The 22,513-nt window shown below is 41.4% G+C and overlaps 1 protein-coding gene across 2 annotated transcripts; it reads left to right on the forward strand.

Annotated features, from left to right (window-relative positions):
* The first annotated feature begins 13,735 nt into the window (after positions 1–13,735).
* On the forward strand, positions 13,736–20,947 carry TEX30 (testis expressed 30). 2 transcript variants are annotated; one of them, XM_019443936.2, is made up of 6 exons: positions 13,736–13,847; positions 17,187–17,260; positions 17,725–17,955; positions 18,724–18,775; positions 19,282–19,487; positions 20,484–20,947. In XM_019443936.2, exons 2-6 carry the CDS (start codon positions 17,246–17,248, stop codon positions 20,655–20,657), a joined length of 678 nt encoding a protein of 225 aa, XP_019299481.1. In that variant the 5' UTR covers positions 13,736–13,847; positions 17,187–17,245; the 3' UTR covers positions 20,658–20,947. The 2 variants fall into 2 exon arrangements, with proteins under 2 accessions (XP_019299481.1, XP_053745986.1); XM_053890011.1 differs by lacking the exon at positions 13,736–13,847 and adding an exon at positions 14,763–14,877.
* Positions 20,948–22,513: the final 1,566 nt, after the last annotated feature.

The following is a 22,513-nucleotide window of genomic DNA, read 5'->3' on the forward strand; positions in this document are numbered from 1 at the left end:
TTTGGCCAATTATTACAAACTGGGTGACTTAAAACAGCGGAAATTTATTCTCTCAGAGTTTTGGAGGCCAGAGTCTGAAATCAAGGTGTTGGCAGTTTTGGTTCCTTCTAGGAGCGCTCCCTCTCCATGCCTCTCTTCTGGTGGCTTCTAGCTTCTGGTGGCTTCTAGCAATTCTTGGTGCTTCCTGGCTTGTAGACACATCACTCCCATCTCTGCCTGGGTCTTCATAGTGTTCTTCCCCTCTGTGTGTCTCTGTATCTTCTCCTTTTCTGTCTCTTATAAAGACACTAGTCATTAGATTTAGGGCCCACCCTAAAAACAGGATGATCTCATGTTGAGAGCTTTAATTATATGTGTAAAGACCTGATTTCTAAGTAGTTACATTTCACAGGTAGGCATGTCAGGACTTGGACATATCTTTTTCTGGTCACTAATAATTCTGCCCACTACCTCTTCTAAAAACATTCCTCTTGAGGGGCGCCTGGGTGCCTCAGTCAGTTAAGCTTCCGACTTCGGCTCAGGTCATGATCTCACAGTTCATGAGTTTGACCCCCGTGTCAGGCTCTGTGCTGACAGCTCAGTCTGGAGCCTACTTCAGATTCTGTCTGTCTGTCTGTCTGTCTGTCTCTTTCTCTACCTCTACCCCGCTCACATTCTGTCTCTCTCAAAAATAAATAAACATTAAAAAAATAAAGAAAGGGGCATCTGGGTGGCTCAGTCGGTTGGGCGTCTGACTCCAGGCTCAGGTCCATGAGTTCGAGCCCCACATCAACCTCTGTGCTTGAAAGTGTATGAAATGCATACTTGAGGAATTGAATCTAACAAGAAATGGACAGGACTTTTATAGAGAAAATTATGAAAACTTGAAAAAAAAGCTAATTAAATTGAAAAATATTACATGTTCAGGGATTGGCAAAATCAATATTAAAGATGTTATCTCTCCCCCCAACATGGTATATAGTCAGTGTAAGGCCAACCAAAATATGCCCTGCCCCTTTTTATGTGGAACTTTTCAAACTTTTTCTTTAAAAATGTATGGGCCTGAAAAGTACAAGAAAAATTAAACACTCTTGAGGAAGGATGAATTATAAGAACTTTCCCTACTACACAGCAAGACTTTTTATAATGCTATAGTATTCCTCACCATGTGATGTTGGTGCAGGGATAGAAATATAGAACAATAGCAGAATAGTGATACATAAACAGACCCAGACCCACGTGTATGTGGAAACTCTATCTGCAATCAAGAACTGCTGAAAGGTTGGAGAAAGGTTGCACAATGCAGTGCAGGAAGCTAGGATAGGAGGGTGTTAATGATTCTAGTACAAATTCCAATGTGAGGGGTGGTCTCCACACCACAAAGCAATTCTCAGACACAGCTGGGTGTCTTACAATTCAACTCAATTCTGACACTATCTACCTTGAGATAGCATCAGATTCCACAGGTTAAGAGCTTAGTCCCATAAGACTGCCCTCCACTTCAGACTGAAATCCCAAATCCAGGTTGTTACCCTTGCTTCTGACCGATTGGCTGTCTATAAATCATAGATTACCACAACCCCTTCTTTGGGTTCAATTAATTTGCTAGAAAGCCTCACAGAAATCAGGAAACCCGTTTACTCACTAGATTACTGGTTTGTTACAAAGGATATCAGAGGATATTAATTAATAGCTAGATAAAGAAACACATAGGGTGAGATTCCCAACCAAGGAGCTTATGCGCTTGGGCTCAGTGGCCCATGATTCTGGTTCACCAGCCTGGAAACTCTCCAAACCCAGTCCTTTTGGGTTTTTATGGAGGTTTTATTATAGAGGCATGATTGGTCAAATCACTGACCATTAGTGATTGACTCAAGCTCAAACCCCCTCTTCCTTCCCAAAGAGATTGGGGGTGGGGTTAAAAGTTCTAAACCACTAACATGATTTGTTCTCTTGGCAACCATCCTAGCTACTTTACAAAAGTCACCTCATTGCCATAACAAAAGACACATTTATCACTCTCTTAGGAAATTCTAAGGGTTTTAGGAGCTCTGTGCCAGAAATGGGAATTAAGACCGTGTATATATATTTCTTATTAAAATTCACAATATCACAGATACCTATATATGGAAGGAAAGCAATTGGATAGCTTGCACACAGCATATCACCAAAGGTCAGTTCTAGGGAGATTAGTGACAAAACACAAAACGTAATATTTTTAATCAGCAAAGAGGCTATCTCTATATTATACTAGTAGTAAAAACTTTAGTGGCTGAAATGGCTGAAGAATTATTATTCCCTTCACTTTGTGGCTCTGATGAGTAAAGCCTTAGGAGTTATTACTAAAAAATACCAACCCTAGAAGTTTCTGGAACATGTCTTTCTCATTGTACAAATCTTTTTTCCCCTCAGTCTGAGAAGATTGTCATTTCAATCTATCACAATGGCACTGCCACAGATGACCTGTGTGTGTTCCCTGGGCCTCCAATGACACATAAGCATAGCAGGGATTCCCCTTCTGAACACCATGTCTGGTTGTAAAAATAAGTGAGAAGTGGGTGCTGACAAGATGGCTTTCATAATATGCCTCTGCTTGCCTTGTAAATCTTTTGTTTATGTGTACATGAGGAGAGTTGAGATTACAGTAAGGAATTCAGGAGGAATGACTTGGGTTGATGAACGTGGAATGTGTGACCCGTTGATAGATGGGAAAATTGGCAAGTCTCACGGGCCAGTTCTCTAAACCAGACTTTCAGAGGGAGCCTTTGAATTAGGGTATGAGAAAGTGAATTGAAAGCTTCATATGCTCATATAAATGTGTATACAGTTTCCCTTCTCCAAAAAACATTTTCTGCAACTTACTTTTTCACGCAACAATACAAGGATCGTGGGAATATTCCCCCAGTGGGAATATATGCCTGTAGTCATAATGCTTCGTGAAGTGTGAGAGGAGGGAAGTATGGCGTGTCCCCAGAGTTACCCTGCCCATCAAGGGTTTATAGTAAAATGGTCCTACGGTTGACATCACAAAAAAAGAACAACAACAAAAGAAAGAAAGAAAGAAAGAAAGAAAGAAAGAAAGAAGAAAACCACAATACACCGTGGATCTCCTTCTGAAAGAAGACTTTCATTACTTCCATTTTGAACTCAAACTTTCTTTAAAAAAAAAAAAAAGGTTTATTTAGTTATTTTGAGAGAGGAAGAGAGAGAGCTCAAGCATGAATGAGGAGGGGCAGAGAGAGAATCTCAAGCAGGCTCCCCACTGCCAGCATGGAGCCCAATGTAGGGCTCGGACCCATGAACCATGAGATCATGACCTGAGCAGAAATCAAGAGTTGGATGCTCAGCTGATTGAGCCACCCAACCACCCCTGAACTCAAACTTTCTAACTGATTAAGTTCTTCTTTCCAGCTTTCTCTTCACTCTGGAAAAAGACCCTGAGGGCAAAGCACCCCCAGATGGGAACCGAAAGTACTCCCTCAGGCAATAAGGGGTTTCCTGAGCCAGCAAGACCCCATGTCATTGACTCCAAGACAAAGACCCACCAGACCTTCACTGCCCACCTGCACGTACCACTGACCTTTGCCCCACATTTCCTTATATAAGCCTGGAAATATTTTTGGCACTTCGGAGACAGCCTTTGAGCCATTAGTCTGTGGTCTTCCGGGTGTCGGCCTCATGGAAATAAATTCCTCTCTTACTTCACCACCACTTGTCTCTGTGCCTTTGGGTTTTGTCAATGGTGAGTGGCTGCACCTGGTCGGTTTGGGACTCCCCAGAGTCAGTTGCTCTTGCACCCCTGCATGCCAGCTACATTTCCACAGTCTTATGTTACATTTTCCTTAAAAAGGAATCCTGGATATGGAGAAAGGATGTGGCTATAAGAGGTGGTGTGAGGGATGCTTGTGATGCATGGTCCTATATCTTGATTATAGTGCTGTTACCCGAACATACCACGTGATCAAGCTACATAGAACTACACACACACAGGCACGCATGCACAAACGAGTGACAGAAAAGAGGGCAGTTACCATCTGCCCTAGGCTTGGGGTAGATTTAGTCATTCAAGACATATATGATCCCACACACAGGAGATTCGAGGGATAACAACAAAACACCCTGCCTTTATGGAGAGTTTACAGTTCTCTGAGGCGACAGCTACATTCACAGTATATTAGCTAATAAGGAGAGAAGGACAGGAAGTGTGGCTGAGGAGATGAGGGAAGGCCGCAATGAGAAAATGACTTGTAAGTGAAGAAGCCACCAAGATGCTGGGTTAGCCACTGTGAGGTGGGGAACAAAGGCAAGAAGGAAATGGTAGATAAAGTTAAATTTCCTTATAACCTGCAGCCCATTACTTGACGGAGGCAAAGTAGACCGTTTCTCCAGGAACTCCCTGTGTCTTAATGTTAATGCTTTGCCAGAGGGAAAAGCAACTTTAGCTCAACAATAGCTAGGCCTCCAGGATCCTGGATCCCGTGAGTCTTCTTTAGCATATGAAAACCCTTTTGGAAACTTCCCTGGACTTTACCTCCCCCCATCTCCCCCATATTTAATCAGTCACTCCTCACAATCTGCGGGAAGCTCTTTTTACCCAGGAGTCCTGTCCCCGTGCTTTAATAAAACCACCTTTTTCCCCCAAAGACATGTCAAGAATTCTTTCTTGGCTGATGGCTCCGAACCCCAACACTTCAAACCTCATCAACTGGAGGATGAACAGCCAGGGCAAAAGCCCTATACGGGGGCCCTGTCTGGTGGGTTCGGGGGTGACGATACCAAAGAGGCCTGGGTGCAAGGAGCCAGGGAAGGTGACCAGTGGGAAATAGAAAGGTAAGAAATGATAGGACTGATCATACCATTAAAAAGAAAACCACAGGCCCCAAAAGGAGTCACTTATATTAAGACCCCACGTCAGCAAGCCAAGACTTAACACTAACGTAACTGCAGTTTCGATCCCCAATCACCACCAATGTAACCTTTAGCCAGTCAACATGGAACTTCTTGGTCAGCACTACAGCACTAGGGAGTTTACTGATAGACCCCGTCCATTCCCCTTATGAGGAGGACCTTACCTAAAATAATGCATTACTTGCTAATAATTGCCTTCCTCTCCACCCCACCCCCACCTTTAAAAGCCTTCCCTCTTCTGTAGCTTGATGGAGCTCTCTTTCATTTGCTCAATGGGATGCTGTCCAATTCATGAATCATTCAGTAAAGCCAATTTGGCCTTTTAGGGACCAAGGACAGACTGCCTTCAGACGTGCCACTTTGGCATATTGATTATTTTAAATAAATTTACTTAATGTGAGAAATAAGCCCACTGACCCAAAGGAGGGATGGGGAGACGCAGAGCGCAGTCAAGGGAGGCTTTAATCAATGCTTTCACAAGAGCAGGTGTCTGATGGACAGGCACATGCGGGGCAGTTACAGCAGACAATTTGTCGCTTAGTGTGCAAGTCCCCCCCCCCCCCCATCCCTCATTAGTGGAGCACTGCAGAGGTTACAGCCTTGCCCGGATGTCACCCATGCCCTGTAAGGCAAAAAGTATTCAGATTGGAACACATGTACGTTCCTTGAGGTGCTGCAGAGACTTCAGTTCTTTGGCGCATGCTCATCGCAAAGCTCGCAAAAAAAAAGTCCCTGGAATGGAGAGGGGAAGGAGAACCCGGAAGTGTCTAAGGGTGTGGGACTCCATTGTGGGGGGAGGGTTGGTAGGTATTTGCAATACGTTGTAAACCTATTGTTAACTAGACAGCACAGCTTTCATTTGGTATTTCTGAAAATGAATCATCTCATTTCTCATACTTAAGAGACAGCCAGTACAACCAGGACACTCAGACCCTCCTCTGCCCCCCTGAAAGCAAGAAATGAATTTCCCATGCGACTGATACCCTCCCTGTACAAGGAGGTAATGAGTCATCCTTATCACCAGAAATGGGAAACTTAGAGCTGAGAAAGTTGTGTAAACAATCCTTGTTACTTTTTACTAACTTACTCCCACACCCAAATTCTGTTTAGAATTCCTTACTAATTGAAGCTCCCAAAGTTTTCTTTGTCCTGTCAGTTCTTCACAGATTTATTGTCTCTTTGTCTAAAAGGTAGACAAACTGGCTGCCTCGGTCACTTCTTCAGGTCTCAATTTCATAATTGAGCCTCTGTGCGTATGTAATAAAATTTGGGTGTTTTTTTTTTTTCTCCTGTTGATCTGCCTTATGTAAATTTAATTTTTAGGCCACCTAGAAGATCCTGAAAGACAATTTCTCCTTCACTTCAATCTGTTAAATTAGTCAGTTGAGTTCTTATTGTTTACAACATAAAACTGAGGAGCTAAGATGGCAGAGTAGTAGGAAGAAACTAGGCTTGCCTTTTTCCTTGAACACAGCTAGATAAATACCTCATCGTTCTGAACACCCAAGAAATCAACCTGAGGACTGAAATAACAAACTGCACAACTACAGGGAGAGAAGAAGCCACATCGTGGAAGGTAGGAGGTATGGAGATGTGGTTTGGGGGAGAAGTGGATTGAAGAGGCTGCAGAGGGGAGGGAGCCCTGTTCATGGAGAGAGGTGAGAGAGAGAGAGAGAGAGAGAAAGAGAGAGAGAGAGAGAGAGAGAGAGAGAGAGGGAGAGAGAGAGGAGCGCACAGGAGATTGCACAAGGAAAACACTTCCCCAAAGCCATTGACTGGGAAAATGAGAGGGGCTGATTTTTGTGAGATTCTACAACCAGCAGGGCTCAAAGACTAGAGTTTTAGAGGTCTGTGGTGTGGCCGGCGTGGAGCCTGGAGGGCACTGCAGTGCTCCTGTGGAGAAGGAGGGCAGATAGCCTCGTAGTGGACAGCCCGATCTGAGGGTTCCCTGGGATGCACTGGGAGAGATGGTCCCCTCTTCTGAGAGTGCATCTGGGAGAGGAAGCATCGGCTCTCTGGGAACAAAAGAGCCAGTGGGCACCATTTCACTCCCCCACCCCTCAGGATAGGTGCAGAGACACCTGCTGAGGACACCTAACGTGGACACTGGCTCTTTGCTGCACTTTACTCCAAACTCCATGCCCCTGTGCTTTGGTGGAAACTGCCCTTCTGGGATAAGCCTGCACCAGCCTGAGAGTGGTGAGATCCTCCCACAGAGGACCAGCATAGGTCCGCACCACATCGGGTCCCTAAAACTTGGAGTTTTAAAACTCAGCCAGCCTGCCTGGGATAGAACACAGGTGCACTGCATTACTGTGTGGGCAGAGGGCCCAGACACAGACAGGGTGGAAACAGGGATGTGAGGCACACCTGAGACACACAAGTGGAGGTTGTTCCCTCTTCTGGAAGGGCCTCCCAGGCAGTGTTGGTCACAAACTCCCCTTTCTGGGGAGTGGAAGGGGGCTGGTGCCATTTCTCTCCCCCACCCTTCAGCATAAACTAACTTCAGTAAGCAGCACAACTGCCAATACTGGCGGCCTAACCTGCTTACACCAAACCCTGTCCCCTTGCATTCTGCAGGTGCTGCTTTTCTCTGGTAAGTGTGCCTGAGAACCAGTGCAACAGGCCCCTGCCTCAGAAGACCAGCACAAACACCTCCACATGCACCACATCTACTGACCATAGAGTTCTGCAAAGCTTCAGCTTTAGTGGAAACAGCATCAGGTTTCTTTTAACAAGCAGACCAGAGCACACCTAGTTGAAACTTGCCACACTCTGGCCAAGGTCCTAAAACACTCCCAACTTCAGGCAAGGAGAAGCTCTGTGGAGGACTGACCTGAGGGAAAGAGCAGCCAAAACACAGCAGCAGAGTGCACACAGCATACACCAGAGACACTTCCTGGAGTGCCAGGCCCCGGGGAATATATGACCTCTTCTTTATAAAGCCATTACTCTCAGGAACAGGAAACATAAACAGGCTTTCCTAACACAAAGAAGAAGACAGAGACCTAGACAAAATGCCAAGATGGAGAAATTCATCCCAGACAAGAAAAGGCCACAGCCAGGGATCTGATTGAAACAGATATAAGTATATGCCCGATCCAGAATTAAAAGCAGTAATCATAAGGATACTAGCTGGGCTTGAGAAAAGCAAAGAAGACATTAGGGAGTCCCTTACTGCAAACTTCTGAGACGTAAAAACTAGGCAGGCCAAGATGAAAAATGCAACAACGAAGATTTGAAACTGACTGGTGTAATGACCACAAGGATGGAAAAAGCAGAGGAATGAATAAGTGATGTAGAAGATAAAATTATGGAAAATAATGAAGCTGAAAAGAACAGGGAAAGAAAAATATTAGATCATGAATGTAGACCCAGGGTACTCAGTAACTCCATACATTCATACCATAGGAGCCCCAGAAGAGGAAGAGATGGAAAAGGGGGCAGAAGGTTTACGTGAGGAAATTATAGCTGAAAACTTCTCTAATCTGGGAAAGCAAACAGACATGCAAATCCCGTAGGCACAGAGGACTCCCATCAAAATCAACAAAAGTGGGCCAACACTAAGACATATTGTAGTTAAATTTGCAAAATATAAAAATAAAGAAAAATCCTAAAGAACCAAGACAAAAGTAGTCCTTAACTTACAAGGGAAGACAAATACGGTTAGTAGCAGATATCTCCACAGAAACTTGGCAGGCAAGAAGGGAGTGGCATGATATATTTAATGTGCTGAATCAGAAAAATATACAGCCAAGCATACACTATCCAGTAAATCTATTCTTCAGAAAGAGAGATAAAGGGTTTCCCAGACAAACAAAAACTAAAGGAGTCCATGACCACTAAACCAGCCCTGCAAGAAATATTAAAGGGGACTCTTTGAGTGGGAAAGGAATACCAAAAGTTACAAAGACTAGAAAGGAATAGAGAATATCTGCAGAAACAATGACAAACCAAGTAATAAAATGGCACCAAATACATATCTATCAATAATTACTCTGAATGTAAATGGACTAAATACTCCAATCAAAAGCCATACGGTGCCAGAATGGATTAAAAAAAAATCTATATGCTGCCTATAGGAGACTCAGTTTAGACCTAAAGACACCTGAAGATTGAAAGTGAAGGGATGGAGAACAATCTTTCATGCAAATGGATGTCAAAAGAAAACCAGAGTAGCCATACTTATATCACACAAACTAGATTTTAAACCAAAGACTATACGAAGAGATGAAGAAAGGAACTATATCATAATAAAAGGGTCTATCCAACAAAAAGATCTAACAACTGTAAATATTTATGCCCTCAACTTGAAAGCCCCCAAATATGTAAAACAATTAAGAACAAACATAAAGGAACTCATTGATAACACAACAATAGTAGAGGACTTTAACACCCCACTTACATCAATGGACAGATCATCTAAGCAGAAAATCAACAAGGAAACAATGGCTTTGAATGGCATACTGGAACAGATGTACTTAACAGATATATTCAGAACATTTCATCCTCAAGCAGCAGAGTACACATTCTTTTTGAATGCACATGGGACATTCTCCAGAACAGATCACATACCAGGTCACAACTCAGGCCTCAACAAGTACAAAAAGACTGAGATCCTGCCATGCATATTTTCTGATGACAACACTATGAAATGTGAAGTCAACCACAAGAAAAAATTTGGAAAGACCAGAAATACATGGAGGTTAAAGAACATCCTACTAAAGAACGAATGGATCAATGAGGAAATTAAAGAAGAAATTAAAAAAACACATGGAAACAAAAGGAAATGAAAACACAACAGTCCAAAACCTTTGTGATACAGCAAAAGCAATCATAATAGGGAAGTATGTAGCAATACAGGCCTACATCAAGAAGCAATAAAAGTCTTGGGGGTGCCTGGGTGACTCAGTCAGTTAAGTGTTCAATTCACGATTTTGACTCAGGTCATGATCTCACCGTTCATGAGTTCAAGCCCCAAATTGAGCTCTATACTGACAGTGTAGAGTCTGCTTCAGATTCTCTCTCTTCCTCTCTCTCTCTGCCCCTCCCCTGCTCTCTCTCTCTCTCTCTGAAAAAATAAATTAAAAAAAAAAGAAAAATCTTAAATATACACCCTAACCTTTCACCTAATGAAGCTAGAAAAAGAACAACAAATGAATCCTAAAGCCAGCAGAAGAAGGGAACTAATAAAGATTAGAGCAGAAATAAATGATATGGAAACAACAACAGCAAGAAAAAAAAAACAGCAGAACAGATCAATGAAATAAGGAGCTGGTTCTTGGAAAGAATAAATTGATAAACCCTTAGCCAGACTTATCGAAAGAAAAGAGAAAAAACCCCAAATAAATAAAATCATGAATGAGAAAGGAGAGATCACAGTCACCACTGCAGAAATACAAACACTTATAAGGAGACTATTATGAAAAACTATATGCCAACAAATTGGGCAATCTAGAAGACATGGATAAATTCCTAGAAATATATAAGCTACCAAAACTGGAACAGGAAGAAATAGAACACTTGAATATACAGATAACGAGCAAAGAAATTGAATCAGTAATCAAAAATATCCCAATAAACAAAAGTCCAGGGCCAGATGGCTTCACAGAGGAATTCTACCAAACATTTAAAGAAGAGTTAATACCTATTCTTCTCCAACCTTTCCAATATATATATATATATATATATATATATATATATATATATATATATATATATATAGAAGGGAAACTTCCAAATTCATCCTACAAGGCCAGCATTACCTTGATTCCAAAACCAAAGACCCAACCAAAAAAGAGAATTACAGGTTAATATCCCTGATGAACATGGGTGCAAAAATTTTCAACAAAATACTAGCAAATTGAATCCAACACTACATTAAAAGAATTACTCACCACAATAAAGTGGAATTCATTCCTGGGATTTAAAGTGGTTCAATATTTGCAAATCAATCAACGTGTATATGATATTAATAAAAGAAAGGATAAGAACCATAAAATCCTCTCAACAGATGCAGAAAAAGCATTTGACAAAGTACAGCATCCATTCATAATAAAAATCCTCAATAAAGTAAGGATAGAGGGAACACACCTCAACCTCATAAAGGCCATATATGAAAGACCCACAGCTAATATGATCTTCAATGAGAAAAAACTGAGAGCTTTTCCTCTATGGTCAGGAACAAGACAGGGATGTCCACTCTCACCACTGTTTTTTAACATAGTAGTGGAAGTCCTAGCCTCAGCAATCAGACAACAAAAAGAAATAAAAGGCATCAATAGTGGCAAGGAAGAAGTCAAACTTTCACTATTTGCAGACTACTATGTAGAAAACCCAAAAGACTCCACCAAAAAAATTGCTATAACTGATACACGAATTCAGTAAAGTCACAAGATACAAAATCAACATACAGAAATGGTTGCATTTCCAAACATCAATAATCAAGCAGCAGAAAGAGAAATCAAGGAATAGATCCCATTTACAATTGCACCCCCCCCCCCCCAAGAAAAAGATAGATAGGAATAAGCCTAACCAAAGAGGTAAAAGATATGAACTCTGAAAACTATAGAACACTTCTGAAAGAAATAGAAGAGGACAAAAAGAAATGGAAAAGCATTCCAGGCTCATGGATTGAAAGAGCAAATATTATTAAAATGTCTATAATACCCAAGGCGATCTACACATTTAATGCAATCCCTGTCAAAGTACCACCAGAATTTTTCACAGATCCAGAATAAGCTATCCTAAAATTTGTATGGAACCACAAAGACCCTGGATAGCCAAAACAAACTTGAAAAAGAAAAGCAAAGCTGGAGGCTTCACAATCCTAGACTTCAAGTTATATTACAAAGTCATAGTTATCAAGACACTATGGTACTGTCACAAAAGGATACACAGAGCAATGGAACAGGATAGAAAACCCAGAAATGGTCAACTAATATTCGACAAAGCAGGAAAGGATATACAATGGAAAAATGACAGTCTCTTCAATAAGTGGTGTTGGAAAAAATGGACAGCAACATGGAAAAGAATGAAACTGGACTACTTTCCTACACCACACACAAAATAAATTCAAAATGGATGAAAGATCTAAATGTGAGACGGGAAACCATCAAAATCCTAGAGAGTACAGGCAGCAACCTCTCTGACTTTGGTTGTACCAATTTTGTACTAGGCACGTCTCCAGAGGCAAGGGAAACAAAGCAAATATGAATTAGTGGGACTTCATCAAGATAAAAAGCTTTTGCACAGCAAAAGAAACAATCAGCAAAACTAAAAGACAACCTTTGGAATGGGAGAAAATATTTACAAATGACATTTGGGATAAAGGGTTAGTATCCAAACCTAATCAAACACAACACCCAAAAAATAAATAATCCAGTTAAGAAATGGGCAAAAGACACAGACAGACATTTTTCCAGAGAAGACAGACATACAGACGTCTAACAGACACAGAAAAAGATGCTCAACATCACTCATTATCAGGGAAATACAAATCAAAACTACAATGAGATATCACCTCACACCTGTGAGAATTGCTAAAATTAACAACACAGAAAACAGCAGGTGTTGGCAAGGATGTGGAAAAAGGGGAGCCCTCTTGCACTGTTGGTGAAAATACAAACTGATGCAGCCACTCTGGAAAATAGTATGGAGGTGCCTCAGAAAGTTAAACACAGAACTACCCTTTGATCCAGCAATTGCACTACTAGGTATTTACCCAAAGGATACAAAGATACTGATTCAAAGGGATACATGCACCATGATGTTTATAGCATCATTATGAACAATAGCCAAATTATGGAAATATCCCAAATGTCCATCGACTGATGAATGGATAAAGAAGATGTGGTATGTGTATATACAATGGAATATTACTCAGCCATAAAAAAAATGAAATGTTGACAGTTGCAGTGTGTGGATGGAGCTAGAGTATATTACGCTAAGCGAAGTAAGTCAGGACAGAGAAAGACAAATACCCTATGGTTTCACTCATTTGTGGAATTTAAGAACAGATAAACATGGGGGAAAGAGAGAGGCAAACCATAAAACACACTCTTGATTACAGGGCACAAACGGAGTGTTGCTGAAGAGGAAGCGGATGGGAGATGATCTAATGGGTGATGCTCATAAGGAGGGCACTTATTATGAATACTGGGTGTTAAGTGCAAGTTATGAATCACTAAATTCTATTTCTGAAACGAATACGACAGTATATGTTAGCTAACTGGAATTTGAATAAAAACTTGAAACAAAAAATATGTGTAAACAATATAAAACCTTAGCGGTCATTGTAAGGCTTTGGCTTTAGTTATGAGACAGATGGGAAGCCTCTGGAAGGTTTGGAGAAGGTGTTTACATTTGAACAGGGTCTAGTTGGTTGCTGAATTGTTCAAGTAGCAAAGAGGTGGAAGTAAAGGTGGAAACAAGAGACCATCTAGTAGACTCTTTCTTTAATCCAGGCAGAATTGATAGGCGTGGGGGGTGGGGGTTCCGACCAGTCTGGCAGAAGTATGAGAAGTGGTTGGATTTTGTATATATTTGCAAATAGAGTCAACAGCACTGGCCGATTGTTTGGTGTGAGAAAATGAATAATCAGAGTTGACTCCACGTTCATTGACCTGTGCCACTGTTGAAATGGAGCGGCTGGGACACGGGGAACGGTCCAGCGTGGAGGGAGTCATTGGGTGAAGCAGGGACTGGAAGTCACTCACCACCCACCACCAGCTTGTTAGCGAGCAACCCCCCGCCCCAGTCACCCGGAAGCGGCCGGAAAACTCCCGCTCCCGGCGTGCCCTACGCGCCGGCCCGCGCGCCCGGGGGGCGGGGTCTGCGCGCGCGTGCGCCGATGCGAAACGGGCTGGCGGGTGCGGCGAGGCGGTCGCTTCGAGCGTGGTAGTTTGTTCCTTGAAGGGAGTGCGGACGGCTAGGCGGTCTCGGCCACCTTCCTGGGCCCGGTAAGTGCGGCGGCGGCGGTTGGCGCCGCTGGGTGGGGGACGGCCTCCAGAGGAAGGTGCTGGCGCGCCTGGCGGCCCCGTCTGAAACATTAGAGCTCGCGGCCGTCGCCCCTCGACGGCTGCTGGTCGCCTCCGTGAGGCGTTGGGTGTAAGTGCGGTGCCCGCGGGCCCGACCGCCGGGGTTTCGCCCTCCTGGCCGCTGGGGAGGTCGCAGTGAGGGGACGGCTCGGGCGGGCGGGGAGAGCCGAAGCGGCCGGAGCTGTGTGAGGGGGTCGCGCCGGGCCCCGGGGGCGGGGGGCGGCCACCGCGCACCCCGCGCACGCGCGCCGGTTGAGTGCACGAGAAGGTTCTCACAGGTGCCTTGGAACCCTAAATTCTTGGCGGGGGTGGGGGGGGGTCGCTCCGAATTTCTTCCCTGGTCCCGCGTGCTGTCTGGTGTGCACCCACCCGGCCAGGTCATTGGCCCCCGGAAGACTTGAACTCTTCACGTGTTTGCTCGCCCGTGACCTCCAGCGCACCGCTGTGGACACACTGGACGATGCCCGCGCAGTTTTTCGGTTGGAAGTTGGGGTGGTCGTGGCGTGTCGGTCCTTGAGCACGAGATGTGATCGCCTCTTGCGCCCCCGGTATTCGTGGTCGTCGTACAAGTCCCTCCGGAATGCTCGCGAAGTACGGAGACTGCAGATTCGTCCTCAGGGTATCCCTGTGGCTCTCCTTTTACAGTTGAAGACCTTGGGGCAGAGCCAGACTGCTGCCCTGCCCTGCCCTGTCCGAATGCGAAACCAGAGGTCGTAACCCAGACTGCGGAGACCGGGTTGCACCGTATCCCAGAACAGTTTCGTTGGTAACCGAAGTAGCCGGTGGAGAACAAGGGCACCAGCTGTGAGGAGTGGACTGTTATCCGGAAACCTGGCAGGCCGTAGAGTTTCTCCGAAAGAACCCAAACATCCAGGTGGTTTCGGGACAGTAGAGCATTCTAGGCCAAGAAAGTGGATTGAATACTGGCTCCTGGAATCTCACTAAAATTACGGTAAAGGGTTTTTTTTTTTTTTTTTTTTTTTTTTTTAGAAGACTTAAATTCAAATGATGGAGAGAATGGGAAAGGAAACGATAGCAGTAAAGTAGTGGGGTCCGGAAGGCAAATGTTCTTAGCAAACAGCGTAATTCTAAACCTGCAGCAAGGAACAGTGTGGAACAATTGAATACAAAACACACAAACTGGCAGCTGCCAGCGAAGGAAGTGGTGTTGGGGGTGCGCCTCGGTGAAATCTGTTGCAGAGGTAGTTAGATGTGCGCATCTCCTTCCCGGTTTCACACTGTCGGGTGACTGTCTTCTCCCACTAGAAGGCGGGAGGCTCTTGGGAGAACAGAGGACGGGAGCTTTGAACCAGGGGACCTCAGGCACAGTTAACTAGGGGGCTGTGTTTATGAAGGGAGGGACGCTGAAGCCTGAAGTCCTTTATTCTCCTCCTCCCACCGAAACACCAGGATTTTTGTAGCCAGACCGATTCCCCTCAGGCTCAAGTCAGAATACTTTTCTGCACACATAACACACACGTGTGGAAAGATAGTAAGTGGGTCACAGTGGGGGCGCCTGGGAGGCTCAGTCCCTTAAGCGCCCGACTCTTGATTTCGCCGCAGGTCCGGACCTCATGGGGTCAGGGGGTGATCGAGCCCTCCCATCAGGCTGTATGCTGAGCATGGAGCCTGCTTGCGATTCTCTCCTCTTCTCTCTGCCCTCTTCCGTCCACCCCTGCAAACAAACCTTAAAAAAAAATAAGTTGGTCACAGTGGTTACTTCTGGGAAAGGAAACTCCATGGCTGGAGGAAAAGAATGTGAGGAGGGTTAACTATTTACATGTTTATCCTTTAAAAATTTTGTAACATATGCAAATATTACCTATTCAGAAATCGAATGTATTCCTTAAAAAATATAATTGCAAGTGAATATACCCTTTGATACAGCAGTTCCTCTCCCACAAAGTTATTAAAATTGGTCTACACACGTGAGAAAATAAGGTGCATATCATTCATTGCAGTATTTTAGTAAAAGATTAGAATCAGTGTCAGTGATGGTTGGTGAAATACATCATGCACAACCTTCCCTTGGGATATTCTGCAGCCATAAAACAATGAAAGAAGCTCATTGTATAGAGAAAAGAGTAAACAAAAGATGTATGTTAGGTGGTGGGGGATTCAGAAAAGTATGAGTTTATTAAAAAAAGGAGGGGTGTGTGTGTATATATGTATAAAATATCTGGAAAGATACGGAAGAAGCAGGTAATATTGGTTGACTTTGGAGAAGGGATCTGGGTAGCAAGGCAAAAATGGAATGAGGGACACTTCACTGTATATTTTTGGTACCTTTTGAACTTTGAACTCTGTTATTATCTCTATTCCATGAATGAATGAATAAATGTTAACAGGAAAAAATAGATGGATAATGGAGATCTTGGTGTTGGTTATACCTTGAATAATAAGAGATCTCTTCCATAGGAAGGAATGCTGTGTAACAGTCCCCAGATCTCAGTGGCCTAACATTTCATGCTCTTGGGTTCTTCAGGCCAGCATTTTTGGTTCTTCAGTGGCTTAGATCTTGGCTGGATGAGGCTGGACTCCAGACTTTACTTTCGGGTTCATATCTGCTGCAGCGTGTTATCTTTGTTCTGGGACCCAGGCTGAAAAAGCAAAAATACCTGGAACATGCTTTTCTCATGACTGGGGATGGGAGTTCAAGGGAGCTTCTGGAAATTTGCTATGTGCCAGCTCAGAAGTGGCACATTACAACTTTCGCATATATTTCGTTAGTTAATGTAGTGTCTCATAGTCAAGGCCCAAATCAGTAGGGTGGAGATGTATGTACAGTACATATTGGGGCGCTCTGCAAAGTCACCTGACAAAAGGTGTGGATACATACTTCTCTTGCAGGGTAGGAAGAAGAACTGAATGATGATAAGGAAATAACTTAATGGAAAGATACTGTGAAATTAAGTTAAAGATAGTTGGCTGAAAATAAAGATGCTTAGGGAAAAAATATGCGTATATGCCAAGATACATTCTACTTTGGTATGAATTTTGTTAAGATTTCCATGTCAAGGTATCATATTGGCTTTTCTTATATAACATCTGCCATTCCCACACCTGGCCCTCTAACCAATTCTGGGTGCCCGTGGTTTTAGGAACCTTGGAAGTAATTGAGTAATGCATATGTAAAGGCACCAGTTCTTAGAGAAGTAGTTCTAAATGTGTTTATTTCAGCTGCTGAATGTGTTCATTCATACTTCTTATGTCATGTCCATGTCTGCCAACCCACCGTTCACAACAGAATCTTCTTTTCAGGGAGATGTCCTTTGCTTCTCAGATGTAATGCACTTTAAGTTTGTTACTCAACAGTGAAAATGAATCATACAGAGGTAATACATATTTTCATATGTTCTGCATCTTCAGGGTTCCTTTTTTTTTTTTTTTTTAAGTCATGTGCCTCCAGAGTAATTTTCTTATTTTCAATTTGTACTGTGGTAGACAGTAACATTAGTGGTTAAGAGTAAGGACTTTTGGAGCAAACTACCTGAGTTTGAATCCTAGCTAGTAGCTATGTAACCTGGGCAAATTATTTAACCTATGTGCCTCCGTTTTCTCATCTATAAAATGGAGGTGATAATAGTACCTTATGGAATTATTAGGAAGGTTAAATAAGTTAATACATATAAAGCACTTACAGTACTTGACAATAAGTACTTAAATATTAGCTATTGTTAATAGTGCTTTTTATTTAGAGGCCATGTGAATCATGGGTCTCACAAAACAAACATAGTTGTTCAGTTGTCTGAATAGGCAAGGAAGTAATTTTTGATCCCTTTATTCTCTTGAATTCCAGGTTAAATTAAAAATACCTTTTGGAAATAAATTACTAGATGCTGTTTGTTTGGTACCTAACAAGAGCTTAACATACGGAATAATTCTTACACATGGAGCGTCAGGAGATATGAATCTTCCTCATTTGATGTCACTGGCATCCCATCTTGCATCTCATGGGTTTTTTTGCCTGAGATTTACCTGTAAAGGCCTTAATATTGTACATAGAATTAAGGCATATAAATCAGTTTTGGTAAGAAAATTTCTTTATATTTACTTGTAACAATTCTGTTGTAAAATTCTTAATACATTTAAGACAAATTCTATTTATTTTGAAAAACTTTTAATGAATATTCTTAGAAACTCAATAGTACCTGAAAGCTGTATAATGGATTTCTCTTTTTTGCTGTCAGTTTCCATGGAGATGAATGCTCACATCATAAATATCCTATGGTACTGCCAAGGGAAGCTATTTGTGATATAATAATTTTCTTACTGGAATGACATAACTTCAGATTATATAGTTCTGAATATTTGCCTACCATACTATGAATGTACAAATAAATATAGCAGAGTTTGAAACTAAAATCCCTGGATAAAACAAAGTTGAAATTTTTTTAATCCAGATTATTTCAAACTTGATAGATTTTTCAGGGCTTTAAATTAGACGTTAGCGTTATTAAATTCTGTATCAGTTGGAAGCTTTTACTGGCTTCTTTTTTTAATGTAATTCTTAAAAATATTTAAGTACCTGAATCTTGAATTTTTTAGACTGGTGAAGTGATTTTTTTTTTTTTTTCTCACTTACTTGCCTGTATTACCCAGGATATGATTTGATAGTGACAGCATGATTGGAAATGCAAAGAACTGGTTACCTCTTTCAAGAAGACTCCCTTAAGATTTTATGGTTGTCTTTACAAAGATTTTCATACATTTCAGTAATGATGGGAAATATATGTTGGTTTTCCAGTCGAATATTTTATAGGAGAAGAATTGATAATTTTTTGGTTGGTTTTTCTAGAATTACCTAAAGACCTTAGGAGAATACAAATTGACAGGTGTTTTCCTTGGCGGTAAGTTATAATACTTGCTTTTAAATTTACTAATATTAATATAGGAACAGGTAATCAAGAGTTAAAATTAATTGATGACAGGAAGCTAATTTAAGGATTTTTTGTTTTGTTTTGGTAAGTCACTTTCTTGTATAATATCAAGGTACTCTATATGTTTAAAGTAGATTTAAACCTCATAGATATGTATTGTAACCCAAAGATCTCTCCTTTTATTTATATCTCTGAGTCACCCTCTGTAAAATGATTCCTTCACAAGGATCTTTAAGTATTCTTCAGAAAAATAATTCCTTTTTTTTTTTTTTTGACTTAGGATCATTTTTAGCTCTATATAAGGAAGCTATAGATGTCCATTATGGGTATCGCAGCTTGTTAATTGCCACCTTTTGGAGTTAAGTGATACAGTTATGATGGATGAACAGTAAATGAAATCTAATTTGCCATATTATCACCACTTCTTTATATGAATGTTTATATATCAAACTGAACTTAATTTTAATTGATTTTAGGTCGTTCAATGGGCTCAAGAGCAGCTGCTTCTGTAATGTGCCATATTGAGCCAGATGATGCTGATGCTTTTGTTCGAGGTCTCATTTGTATTTCTTACCCACTGCACCATCCAAAGCAGCAACATAAACTTAGAGATGAAGATCTCTATCGTATAAAAGATCCTGTATTGTTTGTGTCAGGTTCAGCAGATGAAATGTGTGAAAAGGTGATTTACAACTTGATGTTTGTGTAAATGAGAGAGTGAATGAAAGACAATTATCTTGGGAACAAGATCTTACCTGCAGCTTTCAGTCTCTTTAAAAGGTGCTGATTGGATTGAAATATGGCCTTTTGTAGCAACATGGATGGAACTGGAGAGTGTGATGCTAAGTGAAATAAGCCATACAGAGAAAGACAGATACCATATGGTTTCACTCTTATGTGGATCCTGAGAAACGTAACAGAAACCCATGGGGGAGGGGAAGGAAAAAAAAAAAAAAAAAAAGAGGTTAGAGTGGGAGAGAGCCAAAGCATAAGAGACTGTTAAAAACTGAGAACAAACTGAGGGTTGATGGGGGGTGGGAGGGAGGGCAGGGTGGGTGATGGGTATTGAGGAGGGCACCTTTTGGGATGAGCACTGGGTGTTGTATGGAAACCAATTTGACAGTAAATTTCATATATTAAAAAATAAAAAAAAAAAAAAAAAAAGGTGCTGATTGGAGTAATGTTAGTTTTGTGACTTAGTTACCTGTTGCTTTGGAGAACCGAGAAATATAAGCATACTGACAGAATTCATCTGCCTGGAAAGAGTTGCTAAATGGATTGACTCTTACTTGGGAATGAAAGATTAATATCTGAATCTTGTGTTTTGGGGATTACTAGACTATACATTTGTTTTTATCATTTCAACATTCAAGCAGCCTCTTCAATTATAAAATTGACTCTTGAGAAAAAGTTAATAACTTGTACATGTTACTATATATTGCCAATAATGAGTACTTGATCTGTTTGTGGTATTGCTGTAACTGAGACGTAGACTGCCCCTTCTGTGGACATTTCTTTGCATATTCCATTGCCTCGAAAGTTGTCTGTAGAGTAAGTATTTAATAAATATTTAGTGAACGGATGCCAGTATAGGCGGTGCAGGAAAGAGAGAGAGAATCCTTATTAAACACTAAAAAGAGCATTATTAGTCTAGTATCTTCTTCTTTTTTTCCTTTAGAACTTGTTGGAGAAAGTGGCACAGAAAATGCAAGCTCCCAATAAAATCCACTGGATTGAGAAGGCAAACCATTCCATGGCAGTGAAAGGACGTTCAACAAATGATGTTTTCAAAGAAATAAATACACAGATTTTGTTTTGGATCCAGGAAATCACTGAAATGGACAAGAAATAATTGTATTTAGCTAAAAGCCATGTTATTTTGGATACAAATACAGTTCATTTGATAAAGAACAGCATACCTCTCGCATTATGAGATATTTCAGATGAATTTAATGTTCCCCCATTTTTAAAACATGTTTTAATTGTGAAATTAATGTTCTCTACAAAATATCTTTTGAAAGCACTGTTATAGTTGTATAAAGATGATGTACAAATACTGAAGGTGGTCTACATATAATTTATTTTCATTAATATAGTTAAGTTTTGAAAAAAATTAAACATTTGAATTTTGTTACACTAGAACTTTTGTCTTATTTTCTGTGCAACTGAGAAAGTAGTCTAATTTTGCAGAGCAGTGTCTTTAAAAAAGGAAAATAAGCATTACATTACTGTGCTGAGTGTGGTCAGTTTTATAGAATGTATACACTCATTCACCTAATCTTTTAAATCTCAGTTAAGGGATAGGAGGGAAGATGCATTTTCAAATATGGGGACCCTGAACATTGCTTTTGGAAACAAGTAACAACTTTCATTCAAGAAAGGTTTACCGGGGGCACCTGGGTGGTTTAGTCGGTTAAGCGTCTGATTTCAGCTCGAGTCATGATCTTGTAGTTTGTGAGTTTGAGCCCTGCATTGGGCTCTGTGCTGGCAGCTCAGAGCCTGGAGCCTGCTTCAGAGTCTGTGTCTCCCTCTCTCTCTACCCCTCCTTCACCCACGCTCTCTCTCTCTCTCTCCCTCAAAAATAAATATTAAAAAAGTAAATGTTTACTGAAGGCCTGTTACAGGCGAAGCTTGATTGGGTTTGCAAAGATGAGTAAATACTTAGAGCTTAACTATAACAGAGGAACTTGATGTCTCGACCTCTCCGAATAAGGGGAGAATGAAATAAGGACTAACATCTGTGCCGTATCTAGGCAGACTTAGGGCACTTCATTTTGTCTTAGGAAGTTCAGTCAATACCTGGACTGGACTTGGAATGGTGTTGAGTTAATATATTAAAAACACAGTGTCCGTGTTTCCTACAACGGGCACAAAATGTGATGGGGCTGATGTGTAAGTTTGTAGTGAAGGGTGTTTTTCTATAGTAAGATACTCTTTTTTTCCTGGTCTCTCTACTGCTCTAATATTAGGCCCTTCAATTGACAGCCTCAAGGTGGATTGGACAGCTTGCTGACTTTTGAGGTCCCTCATTCTCTGGTGGGGTCCATGGATTTTAATTATTTGTTAATTTTTCTCAATAGTGCATAAAGAACAGAAACCTGGGTAACAGTGTCCAAATTGTTTATATTACAGAGTGAAATTACATACCACTATGAAATCAAAATGTCAATGTCACTCAGGATATAATAGTTACTTTTTGACTAAATTTCTTAAACGAGACTTAAAAAAAAATTTTTTTTAACATTTATTATTGAGAGAGAGAGCGAGAGAGCATGAGGATGGGAGGAGGGGCAGAGAGAGGAGGAGACACAGAATCCAAAGCAGGCTCCAGGCTCTGAGCTGTCAGCACAGAGCCCGACGCGGGGCTTGAACTCACAAACTGCAAGATCATGACCTGAGCCAAAGTCAAACACTCAACCAACCAACTGAGCCACCTAAGCACCCCTGACAAGGCTTAAATTTTAAAAAAATAGTACATAGTACATAATCATTGCTTAACATTTGAAACTTTAAAACACTACTGATATCAAGGTATTATAAACACATAAAACACATCCAGAGCTGACAAATATAATTATGGTCTACAAACAAATACAAATCAATTGGGAAATATTAATATTAAAAGTCAGAAATAAGGGGCGCCTGGGTGGCGCAGTCGGTTAAGCGTCCGACTTCAGCCAGGTCACGATCTCGCGGTCTGTGAGTTCG

This window comes from Panthera pardus, unplaced genomic scaffold, assembly GCF_024362965.1.
Source record: "Panthera pardus isolate Hobbes unplaced genomic scaffold, ASM2436296v1 HiC_scaffold_1, whole genome shotgun sequence".
Classification (NCBI taxonomy): Eukaryota; Metazoa; Chordata; class Mammalia; order Carnivora; family Felidae; genus Panthera; species Panthera pardus.